Genomic DNA, 18420 nt, shown 5'->3' with positions numbered 1-18420 from the left:
GGCGATCTTAATGGGAAAGAGCTAGTCAAGAAGAAACTGTGGAGACAATAGAGGAAGCTTAAAGTTACAGCTGTAGTTCTAGGCAGAAATTCTTGGCAGACAGAGAGAGAGAGAGAGAGAGACAGAGAGAGAGACAGAGAGAGAGAGAGACAGAGAGAGAGAGAGAGAGAGAGAGAAGAGAAGAGAAGAGAAGAGAAGAGAAGAGACAGAGGAGACAGAGGGGGAAGAGGTGAAGAGGGGGCGGTAGGGAGACCCAAGTCTGAGGAAGTAAACAAGGGGAGTGCCACCACAGAGATGGAGGGCTTGGTTGCTGGGAATCAGCCCCCTCACACTTTCCACTGCGAAGCGAAACCCCGCGCCTTGGGCTGGGGGGGTGGGGTGGGGAGGCCAGCAGGCAGTGGGGAGGAGAAGCAAGAAGGACTGGGCCTGGAGGAGCAGCTCAGATTCTAGCTAGCTGCAGTGGACTTGCCTGCACTCTGCTCTGGGCCCCAGCCCTGAACTCTGATTATTGTCCTGCTGTCTCCAGGCCCACTCCTGGGGGGTCCTCTTCACCCTACATTCTTTTCCTCTCATCTCCCTCCTTGTGGAACTTCTCTCTCTCTCTCTCTCTCTCTCTCTCTCTCTCTCTCTCTCTCTCTCTCTCTCTCTCTCTCTCTCTCTCTTTCTCTCTCTCTTCCAGAACTCTTTTCTGACCTCCCTTGGAGGGCTGGGGAGGCCCAGGTCATAGAAGAGATGAGGGAGGATCTGCTCCTTGGCTTTTTGCTTCTGCGACTGTTTTGGGAAGCTCCAGGTAAGATGGAGAATCCTGGAAAAGCCAGCAGGGACCTCTATGGCCTGTCTCTTTAGCCCTGTGGTGATCTTCAAATGCCTTTTGGAAATAGGGGTGCGGGGGGATTTGAGACAGGGTTTCTTTGCCTTGCCGTGGCTGTCCTGGGACTGGCTCTGAAGACCAGGCTGGCCTTGAGCTTACAGTGATCCACTTGCCTCTGCCTTCCCTGTGCTGGGCTTAAAGGCATGCGCCATCACCTTGTATAAGGGCAGTCCTTCCAATCCCAAAGCTGCCTCAGTCTCCCTTCAACAGGGAGGAATGATGTTTCTTTCTTAGGAATGCCAAGGCGCTTCTCTATTCTCCAATCTCTTGGCTCAATGCCCTTGGCCTCTCTTTTGCTCCACTAGTTGTGTCTTCAGGGCCTGGGAGAGAGCTCTCCGTGGTGTGGGCCCAGGAGGGAGCTCCTGTCCACCTTCCCTGTGGCCTCAAATCCCCCGACCTGGATCCCAACTTTCTGCGAAGAGGAGGGGTCATCTGGCAACATCAACCGGACAGGTATGACCTCCAAAGTTGGACAACAGAACCTCCCAATCCTGTCCTAATGGATAAAACCCTGTACAAGCCAGTTTTGTCCTCTTTGTGAGCCCCTCTAAAGCCAGTAGCTCAGTGACCTCTAAAATCACACAGCCTTCCTGTGGATTTCTCTGCTACCTGCTCCCCACACACCTGCATCCTGTAGTGCCCCACCTCCCTAGTAGCAGATGGTGCTGAAGACCAACGGAAGTGGGGACGGGAGAGGGGAGACTGCTGACGGCCAAGAGGTCTCTTAGGCGGGTTAACTTTATCCTCAAAACATGCTTGGAGTGCATCTTCTTCATGGCCTTTTCAAACTGCGCCGGAATTTCTCAATCCTATTCCCTCTCCCCAACCAGTGGCCAACCCGCTCCCATCCCGGCCCTTCACCTTCACCGGGGAATGTCCTCACCTAGGAGACCCGCACCCGGTCGCTACACGGTGCTGAGCGTAGCTCCCGGAGGCCTGCGCAGCGGGAGGCAGCCCCTGAATCCCCACGTGCAGCTGGAGGAGCGTGGCCTCCAGCGCGGGGACTTCTCTCTGTGGTTGCGCCCAGCTCTGAGCACTGATGCCGGCGAGTACCACGCCACCGTGCGCCTCCCGGACCGCGCCCTCTCCTGCAGTCTCCGCCTGCGCGTCGGCCAGGCCTCGAGTAGGTGGGGCAGGACAAAGGGAGAGGGCCTGGGAAGCAGATCCCTGCTTCCCCAGGGCAGGGGGAGCAGTGGCCAGCGTAGTGCTTTAGACCCTGCCTGAGGACCTCCAGAAGTGTAAAAGAAGGGATGGACAGGCGGGGTGGAAAGTGATCCCTGAAACGCACGCCTTTAGGCGGGGATGAGGGAGCTATGGAGAAATTGTATCAACCCCACCCCAGCTCCCTTTCCCCCACCTACTGCGGGAGTGCCATCCCTTGTAGAGGTAGAGATGGGGAAGCACCTCTTTTTTGGGGGGCTAGAGTGATTCATCTAAGACATTTGCAGCTCATCCTCAGGCTAGGTCTGCCCAAAGAAGAATAGGCCAAGCCAAGTAAAGTAGAGGCAGGAGACCATGGAAAGAAGTCTCGGGTCTCTTGGCGATCCATCCATAAGTATCCTCAGGTTTCAAGCGCTGAGTTGGAATGGCCGGGTGTGTGGAGAATCTGAAAGCAATGTCCCTGTTTCCATGAGTCTTCAGCTTGCTTTGGCCAGCTGCGTTGAGAAAGTATTTCCATCTATTAGGCTGATTTTTTTTTTTCCTTTTATGCAGTGATTGCCAACCCCCCAGGAACCCTCAAGCCTTCTGATTGGGTCATTTTGAACTGCTCCTTCAGCCGTCCTGACCGCCCAGTCTCTGTGCACTGGTTCCAGGGCAAGAGCCAAGTGCCTGTCCACAACTCACCCCGTCATTATTTAGCTGAAAGTTTCCTCTTACTGCCCCAGGTCAGCCCCCTGGACTCTGGGACCTGGGGCTGTGTCCTCACCTACAGAGATGGCTTCAATGTCTCCATCACGTACAACCTCAAGGTTCTGGGTAATTCTTCTTGACCACAACCTTCCTGCTTATCACTTCCCCTGATTCAAGGGCCCCCCAAACTGTTTCTCAGCTGCCTGTGGTATCCCTCCAGTCCTCTTTGTCTCAGTGGGCCAACCATTTTCTCTCTGGGCATCTTTTAGCTGCTGTCTCTCATTTATTTATTTATTTATTTTCATTTTAGTGTACATTGGTGTGTTTTTTTAAGATTTATTTATTTATTTATTTTATGTATATGAGTGCACTGTAGCTGAACAGATGGTTGTGAGCCATCATGTGGTTGCTGGGATTTGAACTCAGGACCTCTGGAAGAGCAGTCACTGCTCTTAACTGCTGAGCCATCTCTCCAGCTCCGTGCATTGGTGTTCTGCTTGCATATATATCTGTGTCAGGGTGTCGGATCCCCTGGAACTTGACCTACAGACAGTTGTGAGACACCATGTGCGTGCTAGGAACTGAACCCAGGTCCTCTGGAAGAACAACCAGTGCTCTAAACTGCCATATCACAGTGTTTATCCCTTCGCTGTTCAGCCTTCTGATAGCCTATGGTCTCTTGCTGCCTCAGTTTCCCTAGTTTGTCTGCTTTGCTGTTTCTTTCTGTGTTACAGCCAAATCCCTCCTTTACCCTTCTTCCTTACTTCCTTGGTGTCCCCACGCTCTGGCCCTCTGCATACCCTCGGCGATGACCTGACTTCTCCTTTTCTCTCCAGGTCTGGAGCCTGTAGCCCCTCTGACAGTGTACACTGCTGAAGGCTCTAGGGTGGAGCTACCCTGTCACTTACCCCCAGGTGTGGGGATCCCTTCTTTGCTCATCGCCAAGTGGACTCCTCCTGGGGGAGGTCCTGAACTCTCGGTGCCTGGAAAGAGTGGCAATTTTACCCTTCAACTTGAGGCTGTGGGTCTGGCGCAGGCTGGGACCTATACCTGTAGCATCCATCTGCAGGGACAGCAGCTCAGTGCCACTGTCACGTTGGCGGTCATCACAGGTCAGCTACAGGTGGGAATGGAATAGCTTCCATCTCAGGGAGAAAGAACAGGGGGTGGGAGTGTTGGCTGTCAGAGATTGCGAGTGCGTGCATGTGTGTGCGCGCGCGTGTGCGTGTTCCTCAGCATGTATGTCGAAGTCACTGGACAACTCTGTGGAGTTAGTTTTCTCCACCCACCTTTCTCTGGGTTCTGTTTCTCTGGGTGCAGAGCAAGCACCCTTTCTCCTGTAGCTTAGGGTGGATGACCTTGAACTCCTGATCCTGCTGCTTCCAAGGTCCTAAGTGCTGGGACTAGAGACATGTACTACTACTGTGCCTGTCAAATTATAAGCTGTTTTTTTTTCACCCCATGATAAAACAAAACAAAAAACAAAACTGAAACTGAAAATCTCCCCTTGAGTCACAAAATAAAAGTTCCATTCCTCTCTAAGGGACTCCCCTGCTCTGAACTGCTGGGATGTCCAAAAGCTAGAAACAGAGATGACAAACATTTGAAAGAAAATGTTTTTTAAATATTTATTTTATTTATTATTTTATGTGTATTAATACACTGTAGCTGTACAGATGGCCGTGAGCTATCATGTGTGTGGGTGCTGGGAATTGAATGCCAGCCTCACTCGACCAGACGCACCAGAAGAGGGCATTAGATCTCATTACAGGTGGTTGTGAGCCACCATGTGGTTGCTGGGATCAGAACTCAGGACCTTTGGAAGAGCAGTCAGTGCTCTTACCCACTGAGCCATCTTGCCAGCCCCAAAAGAAAAATTTGAATGGTTAAAAGAATGAGGCATATATTCTTGAACCTTTGTCTGCTTTTTGGCCTAGGGTTCCGTTAAAATTGTGGGAGTTGACCTGGGTTTAGAGGAGCTGATAAGTCAGTCCCTTGTCAGCAAACATTTAGTGAATAAGGGTTTTTAAAAGACAGAATAAAACAAATACAGGCAAAATCAAAAACAAAACAAAACAACCCCAGATCAGAAAGTCTGTGTTCATTGATTAACAACACATTTTTCCCATGCACATATTCTATAACCCTATCTAGATATTATATTGGCTCAACCCCTCAGCTTCACAGAGAACTCCATCTTTTCAAGTCACCCCTTTGCCGGCTCAGTCTATTAGTAACACCATTGGAATCCCACTCATCCCAAACCCTTCTCTGCCACATTCAACAGTCACCAAAGCCTACGCATTCTTCTGCCTTTAATGCTGTCAAGTGCTCTAGTGCACTCATTCTTTCGAGGCAGAGGCAGAGGCAGGCAGATCTATGAGTTCAAGACCAGCCTGGTCTACAGAATGAGTTCAGGACAGCCAGGGCTATACAGAGAAACCCTGTCTCAAAAAAACAGAAAAGAAAAGAAAAGAAAAGAAAAAAAGAAAAAGAAAAAGAAAGAAAGAAACAAAGAAAGAGAGAAAGGAAAAGAAAGAGAAAAAAATGAACCGTGTTCACGTGCTCAGGGGGAGAGAGATTGTCCTTTCTAGTTTACAGAGAAGGAATAGACAAGGTCACCACTGCAGAATGCTAGACTCAGGGTCTAAACTGGAAAGTTGAATATCTGCGTCTGTAAGTGCCCCCATGCCCTGCTCAGCAGGGTCAAGGCCCTTCACCATTTGTCCGTTCCTACCATCCTATCTGGTCAACTTGCAGCATGTTCTGCCTGTGGATTAATCAGCTGCTTACTTGTTCTGTAAACATTCAAGAATAACCTTCATCTAGAGGTGCCACAAAGCTGGGGGCACTGATTTGAGCGGAGTGATGGGGGCCGGGGAAGTTGTCGGGAGTACCTGGTGCTGGTTCACCTGACTGAGCATTGAGAGTCTGAGCAGTTTAGAAGAGAATATGCTTGTGAGTTGTGTGTTTCTGTGTGAGTGTGCACACACGGGGTGTCCAAGGAGATGTGAGAATGGAGTGAGTCCCCTGGAGCAGTCAGGTGTGGGTGCTGGGAACTGAACGTGGGTCCTTTGGAAGAGCAGGAAATGCTAATATCTTTGTAAACCCTGAGCCACCTCTTCATTTGATTTTATTTAAAAATGTATTTAATAAGCCAGGTGGTGGTGGCGCACGCCTTTAATCCCAGCACTTTGGAGGCAGAGACAGGCGAATCTCTGAGTTCGAGGCCAGCCTGGTCTACAGAGTGAGTTCCAGGGCAGCCAGGGCTACAGAGAGAAACCCCGTCTTGAAAAACAAACAAACAAAAAGTCTCGTATGATATGTGTATTTTGCCTGCTTGTACATCTGTGTCCTGTAGCTACAGAAATAGAAGAGGGCGTTGGTCTCTTGGATCCGGAGTTACAGGCAAGAGTGAGCCACCCTGTGGGTGCTTGGAATCCAATCTGGGTCCTCTGGAAGAACACTAAGTACTCTTTTTTTTTTTTTTTTTTTTTTGTATGTTTTCGAGACAGGGTTTCTCAACATCTTTCCAAACTTATTTTATGTTTTAAAACAAGGTCTCGTGTAGCTCAGGCTGACCTTGAATTCAATGTGCATGGGTTGTTTAGCTTCTGATTTTCTTGTGTCTACATCAGTTTATGTGGTGCTGGGAACTGAACCCATGGACTCAAACATTCTAGGAAAGTGTTCTGCCAACTGAGGTACACCCCCAGCATGAGTACTGTTTCTCCTGTGGCCTTCAGTACCTGTCTGAGTTTGAATAATGTCTTGAAGAGTTGGGAACATTTTTGAGCACAGTATTAAGATGACTGTGTCCAGGTGGGACACTCCTGTAATCCCAATACTTCGAGATGAAGGCAGGAGGATCAGGAGTTCAAGGTCATGTCTGGCTACATAGGAAGTTCAAGGCTAGCTTAAGCTTCTCGAGACCCTGTCTCAGAAAACACTAAACCAAACCGAAGATAAATGTCATTGTGACCTATGACCTCTGCCCCTGAGGTTTTCCCAGCCTGATCCCAGTGAGAGTTAGGTGACAGGAGATGTGGATTGCAACACTGATGACAGCTAAGGGGTCAAGGCCCCCATGAGATCTCTCCCCTCTGATTTTTTCCAGTGACTCCTAAATCCTCCCGGTTACCTGGCTCCCGGAAGAAGCTCTTATGTGAGGTAGCTCCAGCATCCGGAGAAGAAAGATTTGTGTGGCGCCCCCTGAACGATCTGTCCAGGAGTTCCCCGGGCCCTGTGCTGGAGCTGCAGGAGGCCAGGCTCCTGACTGAGCAATGGCTGTGTCAACTGTACAAGGGTCAGAAGCTTCTTGGGGCGACAGTGTACCCCGCAGAGCCTAGCTCAGGTCTGAGTTCCCAAAACATCATGGCCCCAACTCTGAAGCCTTCCAACACCCCTGCCCCTCCTACCCCCACCTTTTCTCCTTCCATCAGGGACCTGACTTCCAGCTCTCTAGGCCTGACCTATTTCTGTCATTAATTAGCTGAATGATCCTGGACAAGTCCCTCAAACTCTCTGGCCTCATTGTATCTGTAATGGAGGAGGGTGTAGCAAGGTATCTATTCCCATCTCCAACCCTGGAGCTCATCTAGTGCTTTCTTCACAGGTGCCCGCAGTGCTAGGAGAAGCTCAGGTGACCTTAAAGGAGGCCATCTCTTCCTCGTTCTCATCTTTGGTGCCCTCTCCCTTTTCCTTTTGGTGACCGGGGCCTTTGGCTTTCATCTGTGGAGAAGACAGGTGAGCTAGGACACAGCTTCCTGTCAGACCTCAGAGTGCTGTGTGGGACCCCCGCTTCTTCAAGAAAGAAAACCATACTGGGTTCTGAATTTGCTCCCAGAGTCCCTCTACTGGGAACACTTTGTAGCTGGGAAGCTTAAAGGGGTTGAAAGAAGGCCTTGGGCCAAATGGAGAAGCCTGGAAAGAAAGCAGTAGAGCTCCAGAGCTCCGTGATTGTCTCCTTTGTCCTCCATTGTCCTTTCTGTCTTTCCCCCACAGTTGCTACGGAGATTTTCTGCCTTAGAGCATGGGATTCACCCACCTCCGGCTCAGAGTAAGATAGAGGAGCTGGAGCGAGAACTGGAGACGGAGATGGAACAGGAGACAGAACCCGAACCCGAACCCGAGCCCTCGCCCGAGCCACAGCAGGAGCCAGAGCCCAGGCAGCTCTGACCTGGGAGCGGAGGTAGCCAGCAGGTCTCCGCAGCTCCGCCCGCCCGCCCGAATAAACTCCCTGTCAGCAGCAAGCTGGAGTCTCTGTCTTTCTTGTCTGGGAAAGGTTCCTGTCTCTCCCAGCCACTAGGGGCTCCCTTCTCTCACTCCAGCCTCCCAACCTACTTTCTCCAGCCAATCTTTCTCCTCATTCCCTTTACTGTTGCTTGCCTCTTTGTTTCTTTCACTGTTGTCCCCTTTCTATTAAGTAATCCGTTCCCCCTCCCCCCGCCGCCCCGAAAGCTCTAAAGAGCCCTCACTTCTGACCTCCGTAGTCCTTTCCTCATCTTGTACCCACACCCACATTGTGCTGGCTCTCCTGGTCTCCTTTATATTCGGGTCCCTTTGGCCCACACTAAGCTCAGCTGCACTTCAGTACTTGTGCTCAGACCCCTGGCTACAAAGAAGGAAAGCATCAGCAGGCAGGCGCGCGTGTACACACACACACACACACACACACTCGCTTGCGGGCCAGCACCAGCCATGTTAAGTCCAGGAGATGGGAGCCTCTTAATCTTTCTGGATAACCAGCTGACGTTGCTACCTCTGCCCCATCCCCCATGTTTGTCAGCCTTGGGTGACTTTTCTGGCCCCAGGCATGACAACACACTGCCACCTAGTGGTCGCCGCTCGTCACACCCCAGAGGAGGTCACCGGACCAACTGCCACAGCCCAGACATCTAACACACTGCAGTAGGCTAGGTGGAGCAAGGATGCAGGTGCTTCATTTACATATGCACTCTGGGTGTTCAGCCTTGAATGTGCTCCCAGCATCTGTCACGTGTCTGATGTACCCTGCAGGAGAGGGACTAAATAATACATGCTTCTGGAAATACAGCCCTGGTACTGGCAAGGTTATAATCCAAGGAAGACAAAGGGGAAGGCTGTAAACAAAGACCACAGGCAGGGAGAAAAACAAGCCATAAGGACATCTGTATGCATTGCTTGTGGGAGTCCTCAGTCCCGGATTCTCATTCTATTATGTTGATGAGGCTGTTACACTTCTCTTTGAACCTTTGTTTTCTAATCTAGTAAGTGGGACAATGGCCAGGAACAGAGGCATGCAGCTGAAGTCTCAGCTACGTGGGAGACTGAGGCAGGAAGGTCTCCTTGAGTCCAGGAGTGCTGGATGAACACGGGTAACATAGTGAGATCCCCATCTTTTTTTTTTTCCCCCCGAGACAGGGTTTCTCTGTGTAGCCCTGGCTGTCTCAGAACTCACTCTGTAGACCCGGCTGGCCTCCAACTCAGAAATCCGCCTGCCTCTACCTCCCAAGTGCTGGGATTAAAAGGGTGTACCACCACTGCCCCGCTAAGATCCTCATCTTTTAAAAGTAAAAAATGAATATGGAGGTGCCTGCTTGTAATTCCAACACATGGAAAAGTCACCTACTTAGTGTGAGGCCAGCTTAGGTTACATCAGATCCTGACTCAAGAATGAATTTTACAGTGGGGCACACCATAGGTGCTCCCAACACTCCGGAGGTAGAGGCAGGGAGATCTCTGTGAGTTTGAGGCCAGTGAGGCTGGCAGTTTGAGGCTGTCTGATCAACCTAGTGAGCTGTTGGACAGCCAAGGCTACACAGAGAGACCCTATCTCAAAAACAAACAAACATTATTTTAATTTCTAGGCCAGTGGGATGGAGCAGAGGGTAAAGGAACATGCCACTCAAGCTTTTGGTGACCCAATTCATCAATGCCTGGAATGCAGGTAAAGGTGGAAGAAAGAAACCACCAGTTCTTGGGGCTGGTGAGATGGCTCAGCGGGTAAGAGCACCGACTGTTCTTCAGAAGGTCATGAGTTCAAATCCCAGCAACCACATGGTGGCTCACAACCACCCGTAATGGGATCCAATGCTCTCTTCTGGTGCGTCTGAAGACAGCTACAGTGTACTTACATATAATAAATAAATAAATCTTTAAAAAAAAAAAAAGAAACCACCAGTTCCACAACGTTGCTCTCTGAACATGCGTGCCGTGGCACCCACTCACATATGCACCATGTGTGTGCACGCACGCGCACACACACACACTCACACAATAATAATAATATTATTATTAAAATAAATAAATAGATGGAGATGGGGCACATGCTTGTCAAGCATGAGGACCGGCGCTCAGATCCCCAGCACCCGTAGAAAAGTTAGGAGACTTCCAAAGACCCTTTAGGACATTGCTTTACAGTGTGCCTGTCTCTGATCCCCCTTCCAGGGCCACTGGGCTTCCACCTGTGACAACCCAAGAGTTCCAGCCACAACCCTGAACCTCAGACTGCCTTAAATGGCTGAGTATTCAGGCTTCAGGGACTCCCATTTCCCTACAGCTCAGCACAAAATAACAGTGTCACTTTTCATTTTCTGTCCCCAAGCCTCTGGCCCCCGTGTTTCCATAGAGATGGAGATCTTCAACCTCCTGTTTATGCTCAGGCACCTGTGTATGGTGTTTGTCACAGCTGTGTATATGCCACCATGAGACTCCTGCAGGCTCCCTTCCTCTTGGGGTCACTAATTTGCTCTCCTGTGCAGAACTAACACTCCTTGACAAACAGCAAGGGTCCAGGCTCCACGTTCACCACAGCGTGGGGTCTTAGGTCCTACCCCTTTGACTGAGGCCCAGTGTGTTCTTCAGAGACATCTGCTGAGAAGGCTTCTCAGCCGCCCGGCCTCAGGCCTTCTTTCCATGGCCTCAGGGGAGGCCACCACGTTTTCACAAGGCAGGGGTTTCCTGGAAAGTTCTGTGGGTGGCATTTTTTCCTTTGCACTAGATACTAACCCATGCCCTTTGGGTGTGTGAGAGGAGATAGCACAGGCTCACCAGGGCTCCTGCAGGGATTTCCCCACACTCTTTCTTGAAGGGAACAGAGGCAGAGTGGAAGACCACCTTGGTCTTCTGTCTCCCATAGTCCAGTAGCCAAGAACACAAGGGAGAGGGCCTGGTGGCTTGTGTCAAACAGTGCTGCACAGTTCACACAGAGCCCCACCCTCTTGCCAGCAGGGTAACTTCTAGCCCTTTCTGTCCTTCTAAGATCTCTGGGAGTTGGGTTAATTCACTAGGTGTGCCCCCAAGTGGTTGTTTGTCTCATTTTGGTTTTGTTTTGTTTTATGGCATTGGCGTTTGAACCATTGGATCTCATGCTTGTAGCAAATGCTCTGCCGAGGGTCTCCTTAGCCTGTTGGCCAGTTTAATCTGTAAGCCAGTGTTCTGGACTGGGAGCCTGCAAGGAGGCAAGCTGCTCAGGGGGCTTTAGAGGTCGGGGTGGGAGAATCAGCTCAGAAACAAAGAATGTATATTATAGCTATCTATTACTGCACTTAAAAAAAAATTACCCAGAATGGAGAAGTCCTCTCCCAGGCAGAAATCAGGCTAGCTGATAGTGCTGGAATAGGGTTTGTCACAAGGCTGCTCTAATGGGTAGACAAAGCTGTGGTCAAGGGGAATCGAGGCCTGGGTTGAGGGATCTGCCTCCGAACAGGCTCACTCCTGTGGAGGAGGGCCAGAGGCCTCAATTCTTCCCCTTTAGTGCCATGGCAACTGGCCTCTCTGTGGACAGGATGTATAAGACAAAAGCAATCTGATCCCATCACCTGATCTCGAAAGTGATAGGCCATCATTTCTGCCCCTGTCTGTAGATCACACAGGCCACTTGTGACGCAGTATAGAAAATGCAAGATAAGGATGTGAACCAAGGGATTGCTAAGACCTCTTATAGCCTGGTTGTCACAAGCTAGCAGTACTTAAATGACAGACAGCCCAAGAGAGAGGAGGGACATCTCTGATTATCCAACATTCGTGGCCTTCTCACGGAATTGGCAGTCTCCTGTACCGTCAACCTTGCAGAAGTGCGAACTGGTTTACAGGGCTCCGTGGCTCAGAAACTACTGAGAGAATTTTCTGCTCTACATCCCCAACCAAGCCAAGGTGTTGGGGTTCAAATTTGAGCCCCAGCTGTTAGCCCTCTGCAAAGAAAAAAAAGAACAAAGGGCCTAGATTTCCCTTCTGAGCCCCACCCTAAGATGGAGTCTCTTCTTTCAAGGGAGTGGGGTTGGGGTGGGGGCGGATCCTCACAGCTGCTCTCTGTGGCTGGCAGTTTCTCCAAAGGGTAACAGGTGTCAGCTGCCTGAGCCTAGGCAGAACTCTGAGACCTGCTTCCTCGGCCTTCTCATGGCTGGAGGCAGCCTTTGTAAGTCACAGAAAGTGGCTCAGGCGCTCAGGAAAAGGCAGCCAGGGTGGAGGTAGATCGGTCCTTCTATTTGCAGCTTCCAAAGTGCCGCCAGGGTCTGGGCATTTCGCCCCACACCAAGGAGAAGCCTTTGTAACCCAGCCCAGCTACTGACCCAAGCCCACCCCACAGTTATCTTTCAGGAGTGTCAGTGCTACATCGGATGGTGCCTGTAAGGAGGTCACCACAGGGCTGCACCTGGCGCTTCACTTCCCACATCCTCATCTCTAATACACTGGTCTCTAGTGCTCTTTTGCTAGCCTCTCACACAGTGTTGCTTCCTTTCTCCAGCTCTCTGCATTTGTCCACCCCGCCCCCTCTTCTAGCTAGGGAGCACAGAATATGGTCGGCAAAAGTAGCTCCAACCAAGAACTTAGGAATCTGCAAAATTCAGGCTCTAAGCTTACCTTCAGGGACCAGGGCAGACAGCCTGACTTCAGTTTCCTTTGTAAGATGAGGATTGTGAGCCTTTCTTGGTGGCTCCTGCCTGTATCCTTCCAACTCGGAGGCTGAGGCAGGAGGAGCTCTGCTCCTAGGCCAGGCAAAGCTACTGAGACTATCTCAATAAAGCAAACAAAACAGTATTACTTCTATGATACTACGGATTCACACAGAGATCCTGAGCTAGGTAAATGCTTTTCCTTTGAGCTAGCCTCAGCTATATTTATTTATTCATTTATTTTGAGACAGTATCTAACTATATAGCACAGGCTGGCCTACATCTCCCATTCCTGTAGTCTGGGTCTCCCAAGGACTAGGATTACAGGTGTGAGCAGAGCATCCAATTTCTAGTTCTTAGCTGATATATCAAAACATTAAATGCACTTATTAAACTAGGTGTGGTCTCACAGGCCCTCAATCTCAGCCCTTGGGAGGTAGAGTCAGTGGGTCTCGGTGAGTTCAAGGCCAGCCTGGTCTACAGAGCAAGTTCCAGGACAGCCAGGGCAACATAAAGAAACCCTGTCTCAATGAATCAGAAAAACCATAAACAATAACAAATCCAATTATTTGTGAGAGTATCTCCTGTGTAATGTGTTGGCACATATATGCTATGTAATATTTAAATCAGGGCAAATGGGGTTATAGAGTTGGCTCAGTGGTTAAGAGCGCTGGCTGCTTTCCCAGCAGACCTGAGTTCGATTCCCAGCACTCACAACCATCTGTGGCTCCAGTCCCAGGGATTTGAGGTCCTCTTCTGACCTCTGAGGGTACCGGGTATGCGCACACTATGCAGACATACATGCAGGAAAAACTCACACATAAAACAATAAAAATAATAAATCTAAATCAAGGTAAATACCTATCTACTCCAAAAATATCATTTCTTCATAGGGAACTTTTTGTTTGTGCCTTTGCTGGCTTGAAGTTTGTTGTACAGACCAGGGTGGTCTCAGAGTCACAGAGATCCACCTGCCACAGATTTCCAGGATCTGGGACTAAAGGCATATGCCAATATATTGAGTCTCACAGTGTTTTCGAAGTCAGGGTATCTTACTGAGTCCTAGGCTTGCGTCTTGGAATAGGCTCGCTGACCAGAGCCTGAGGGGGTCCTCCTATCTCTGCCCACCCAGTGCTGGGTTTAAAAGTGGGTGCTACTACACTAACTTTTATTACAGGGTGAGGGGGCCCAAACTCACATTTTTAAGCCTGTTTGCAAGCTCTTGACTGACCGAGCCATCTTCCTAGGCCCTTCAGCCCTAATTTTTAAAAGAACTTTGTTCTGCCCCAGTTTCTTTATCTCTGTGCCTGGGGAATGGTGCCCGAGCCCCCCTCTTCTTGTGAGGATTAAATAAAAAACATCAATCACATAACACCCATAGCTGTGCCATCTGCTCACCACAAACCCTCTCTTTCTTCCTCTTTTCTTCTCCTCTCTGGAAATCCCCTCAGGAGGAGCTAGGCTCATGATGCCCTTGATTTTCAGGTGCCAGTCCGCACCTGATTGCACAGGCAATCACAGCTACACACACACACACACACACACACACACACACACACACAGTCAGAAGGCTGACTAGGTTCCTTTGGCCCATAGTTTGCAAACTGGTGGATCTGAAGCTAGAGCTAGATCGCTTTGTTTGGTGACATTACCAAAACAAACAAACAAACAAAACCCCAAAAGACAACCCCCCCAAAACAACAAACAAACAAACAAACAAACAAACAAAACATTTCATGGCCATCATTAAAATAAGGAGGTATTACATAATCCTGGTTTTCTATTCTCTTCCAGCATTTTCTCCAGAGCTGGCATCTCTGGGCTCATGCGCTGTCATTCTGATATGAGATCTAGGATTGAGCAGGCCATGGCACTGCAAACCTCTAATCCCCGCACTTGCACTTAGGAGATAGAAGGCAGGATGGTGTGGAGTGGAAGGCCGTCATGATCTGTGGAGAGAGAGTTCTGTGCCAGCCCAGGCTGCATGAGACCTTGTCTGAAATAAACAAACATCCACTCCTGGCTGGGCTGGATAAAGATGGCCTCGGCTCATCCTAGATGAGGTGGCACCCTCTGACTTTCTTCAGTTCCCACTCCTCCCTACGACTTCACAGCCAGCTTGCTTTCTCACTTCACCAGGCCGGCTCCTAAAGGCAGTTAGGTTGGCAGCCTGCTGCTGTGGGCCAGGTCTTTACATTCCTTCATTATCAAATAGCTAGGAGCTAGCAATGCCTGCCCCCACCCCAGGCTGCCAGAGTGTGTGTGTGTGTGTGTGTGTGTGTGTGTGTGTGTGTGTGCATGCATACATGCATGTGTGTGTGCATGTATGTGTGTGTGTGTGTGTGTGTGTGTGTGTGTGTGTAGGAACTTATGGTGTTTAATCAGACCAGGGACTTTAGGTAGGGAACATGAGAACATTCCAGTGGTGGACACTGGTATTGATGACACAACCACGTTAGTGAAATTTTTTAAGATTTCCTAAGTTTAATAACAAGGGCCAGACGATGGGGAAGACCAACAGGGGAAGCCATCCAGTAGCAGCTATGTTGCCAAACCAACACCAGCAGCACAGAACCACTCCACAAGTCGGAATGGGAATGTATCTATCAAAAATTTGACCCAAGCAGCAGGTGGCTGACTGACAGGAGTCCCTGCATTTTGCTCCCAACTTAATCCGGAAACAAGTCTGTTCTCCTCATGGACCTTCCCATCCCAGAACTTTCCTCGCTTTGCTGTCTCTTACCTCTCTTTTCAGTGAGAAGCTTATATTTTCCTTCCTCAACTTTTGTTATTAAAAAACGCTCTTGGGGCCTAGCATGGTGGTGCACACCTTTGATTCCAGTCCTTTGGAGGCCAGGGCAGGCTGATCTCCACGAGTTTGAGGACAGCAGTTCTATACAAGCCACGGACACAGAGAGACTCTTTCTAAAAACCAAAACCACAACAGAAAAACAAACACCTGGGGCTGGTGAGTGGCTCAGCGGGTAAGAGTACTGACCGCTTTTCTGAAGGTCGTGAGTTCAAATCTGAGCAACTACTTGGTGGCTCCCAACCACCTGTTATGAAATCTGACACCCTCTTCTGGTGTGTCTGAAGACAGCTACAGTGTACTCATTAAACACCTGCTCTTGGAGCTCTTGGACATGAAAGAGTAAAGAAGGGGTGTGAGTGAGTGTGTGTGTGTGTGCACTTGAGTGTGCAGAGTACAGTGATAGGCATACGTAAACATGTCACAATGAAGCCCCATTATTTTGAATATTAAATTGGGGTTGTGTACATGTGTGTGCATGAGCTCAGGTGTGCACACATACCAAATAGAGAATATCAGATGTCTTCCTCTGTGGTATTCTGCCTTATTTTTGAGTCAGGTCTCTCAATGAACCTTGCCAGTTTTAGGCTAGTTTCCAGTGAGCTTTGCCGGTCTCTCTCTGTCCCCAACACTTGGTTATAGGCACACTTGGTCGTGTCCAGCTCTGCAAGTGCTGGTGGTTTGCACTCTGAGTCACCTTTCTTTCACTGCAAGTGCTATAAACCGTCTCTCATCTCCCAGGGTAAAGGTTTTCTTTCTCTTTTCTTTCCTTTCCTTTTCCTGCCTCCTTTTCTTTTTGTTCTCCTCCTCTTCTTCCTCCTCCTCCTCCTCCTCTTCTTCCTCTTCTTCCTCCTCTTCTTCCTCCTCCTCCTCAATGAGGAGGACTCATGACTATAGTTCATGCCTATAGTCCTAAAACTTGGCAGAGACAGGAGGATTTCTATAAATTTGAGGTCAACCTGGTCTACATAATGAATTCCAGGCCAACCAGGACACTTGCCCGTTCTTCCAGAGGCCCCTGGGTTTGATTCCCAGCACTCAAAAGGGAGTTCCAGTTCCAGGGAATCTGATGCCCTCATCTGGCTTCTTAGGGGGCTACATGGACATATATGCAAGCAAAACACCCACACATATAAGATAAATCTTAAGGAAAAAACCCGAAAAGCAGAGGTGTGATTGCCACATCTGTAGCTTTAGGACCTGGGAGGGGGAGGTAGAAGGTCCAGGAGTCAAAAGCCAGCCTGGATTACAGGAGAGTTTGAGGTCAGTCTGAACTACAGGAGACCCTATTAAACAAAACAAAAGATGAAAACAAGGAGGTTTTTTTTTTTTTTTTTTAAGTTCTTGTCTTGTGAGCCTCGTGGCCATATTTTCAGGGTGCGGTTTAGCTTCCGGCTGAAGGTCCTGGGACTGTCCTGTTCCTTAGCAGGAGTTGGTAATGATTCAATAAACCCTTTTCTTTTTAAACCTCTTGGTCTCAAGAGTTTTGCTTTAAGGTTTGTTTGTTTATTTATTTATTTATTTATTTTTGGTTTTTGGTTTTTGTTTTTTGTTTTTCAAGACAGGGTTTCTCTGTGTAGCCTTAGCTGTCCTGGAACTCACTCTGTAGCCCAGGCTGGCCTTGAACTCAGCAATCTGCTGGCCTCTGCCTCCCAAGTGCTGGGATTAAAGGCAGGCACCACCACCACCCAGTTTGCTTTAAGGTTTAATCAATGCAGCACGCCTGTAATGGCAGCACGTGGGAGGCTGGAGCGGAAGGGTTTAATCTTTTGTCTTGCTTTGCTTTTCAGCAGGGTCTCCCGTTCAGGACAGCTTAGAATTTGCTATGTAAGCATAGGATGACCTTGAACTTCTGACCTACCTGCTTTTCCCTCCTAACTGCTGGGACCACAGGCATGTGCCACCACACCTAGCCTGGCAGAAGGGACTTTGGAGTCAGAAGCCAGTATAGTCTATGCAGTGAAACTATTTAAAAGGCAAAAGGTTTCAGTTCAATATGGTGGCTGTACTTAATCCCACCGAGGTGTGGATTTTCAAATGTTTTCAATGTGTGCTGGGATACAGCTGAGCGGTAGAGCTCATACTTAGCAAGTGTTAGTCTTTGGGTTCAATCCTCACGGCCAAAAATTAATGTATAATTTTTAAATGGTTTAGAGTTGGGCATGGCAGTACGTGCCTGTAATCCCAATCACTTGAGAGGTAGAAGGAGGAAGATTAATATGTAAAGGCTATCTTTGGCTATACAACAAATTCAAGACCAGCCTGGGCCACCTGAGACCCCTTTATGGACAAAAAAAGTCATTACCACCACAAGCAAAAAAATGTAAATGGCTAAAACGGTAAACTTCATGGTATGTATATTTTACCACAAGAATTTTTTTTTTTTAAGATTTATTTATTTATTTTATGTGAGTACACTGTAGTTATCTTCAGACACTCCAGAAGAGGGCATCAGATCTCATTATGGATGGTTGTGAGCCACCATGTGGTTGCTGGGATTTGAGCTCAGGACCTTCTGAAGAGCAGTCAGTGCTCTTACCCGCTAAGCCATCTCTCCAGCCCCCACAAGAAGTTTAATATCAATTTTATGTTAATTAATCTTAATGTATAAAAATATATTTAATGCCGAGCAGTGGTGGCACACGCCTTTAATCCCAGCACTTGGGAGCAGAGGCCAGCAGATTGTTGAGTTCGAGGCCAGCCTGGTCTAGAGAGTGAGTTCCAGAACAGCCAGGGTTAAACAGAGAAACCCTGTCTCCAAATATATATATATATATATATATATATATATATATATATATATATATATATATATATATTGGATATATGGATATAGGCCAGGAGTTGAGAAATAGTAATTGATAAAACAAAGAGCTGAGCAGTGGTGGTACACACCTTTAGTGGCAACACTCCGGAGGCAGAGGCCACTAGAGCTCTGAATTCCAGGCTAGCTTGGTTTATACAGCAAGACACTGATAAAATAAAACAAACCACTATGGTGGTCAGAGTCTGCA

General features: G+C 48.8%; 1 protein-coding gene across 1 annotated transcript; it reads left to right on the top strand.

Annotated features, from left to right (window-relative positions):
• The first annotated feature begins 393 nt into the window (after positions 1–393).
• On the top strand, positions 394–7974 carry Lag3 (lymphocyte activating 3). Its single transcript, XM_031380976.1, has 8 exons — positions 394–790; positions 1177–1324; positions 1702–1994; positions 2585–2848; positions 3559–3834; positions 6840–7076; positions 7338–7468; positions 7727–7974. Exons 1-8 carry the CDS (start codon positions 733–735, stop codon positions 7898–7900), a joined length of 1581 nt encoding a protein of 526 aa, XP_031236836.1. The 5' UTR covers positions 394–732; the 3' UTR covers positions 7901–7974.
• The last annotated feature ends 10446 nt before the right edge of the window (positions 7975–18420 follow it).

This window comes from Mastomys coucha, unplaced genomic scaffold (genome assembly GCF_008632895.1).
Source record: "Mastomys coucha isolate ucsf_1 unplaced genomic scaffold, UCSF_Mcou_1 pScaffold20, whole genome shotgun sequence".
NCBI classification, from domain to species: Eukaryota; Metazoa; Chordata; class Mammalia; order Rodentia; family Muridae; genus Mastomys; species Mastomys coucha.
This window is presented reverse-complemented; position numbering and strand designations above follow the sequence as displayed.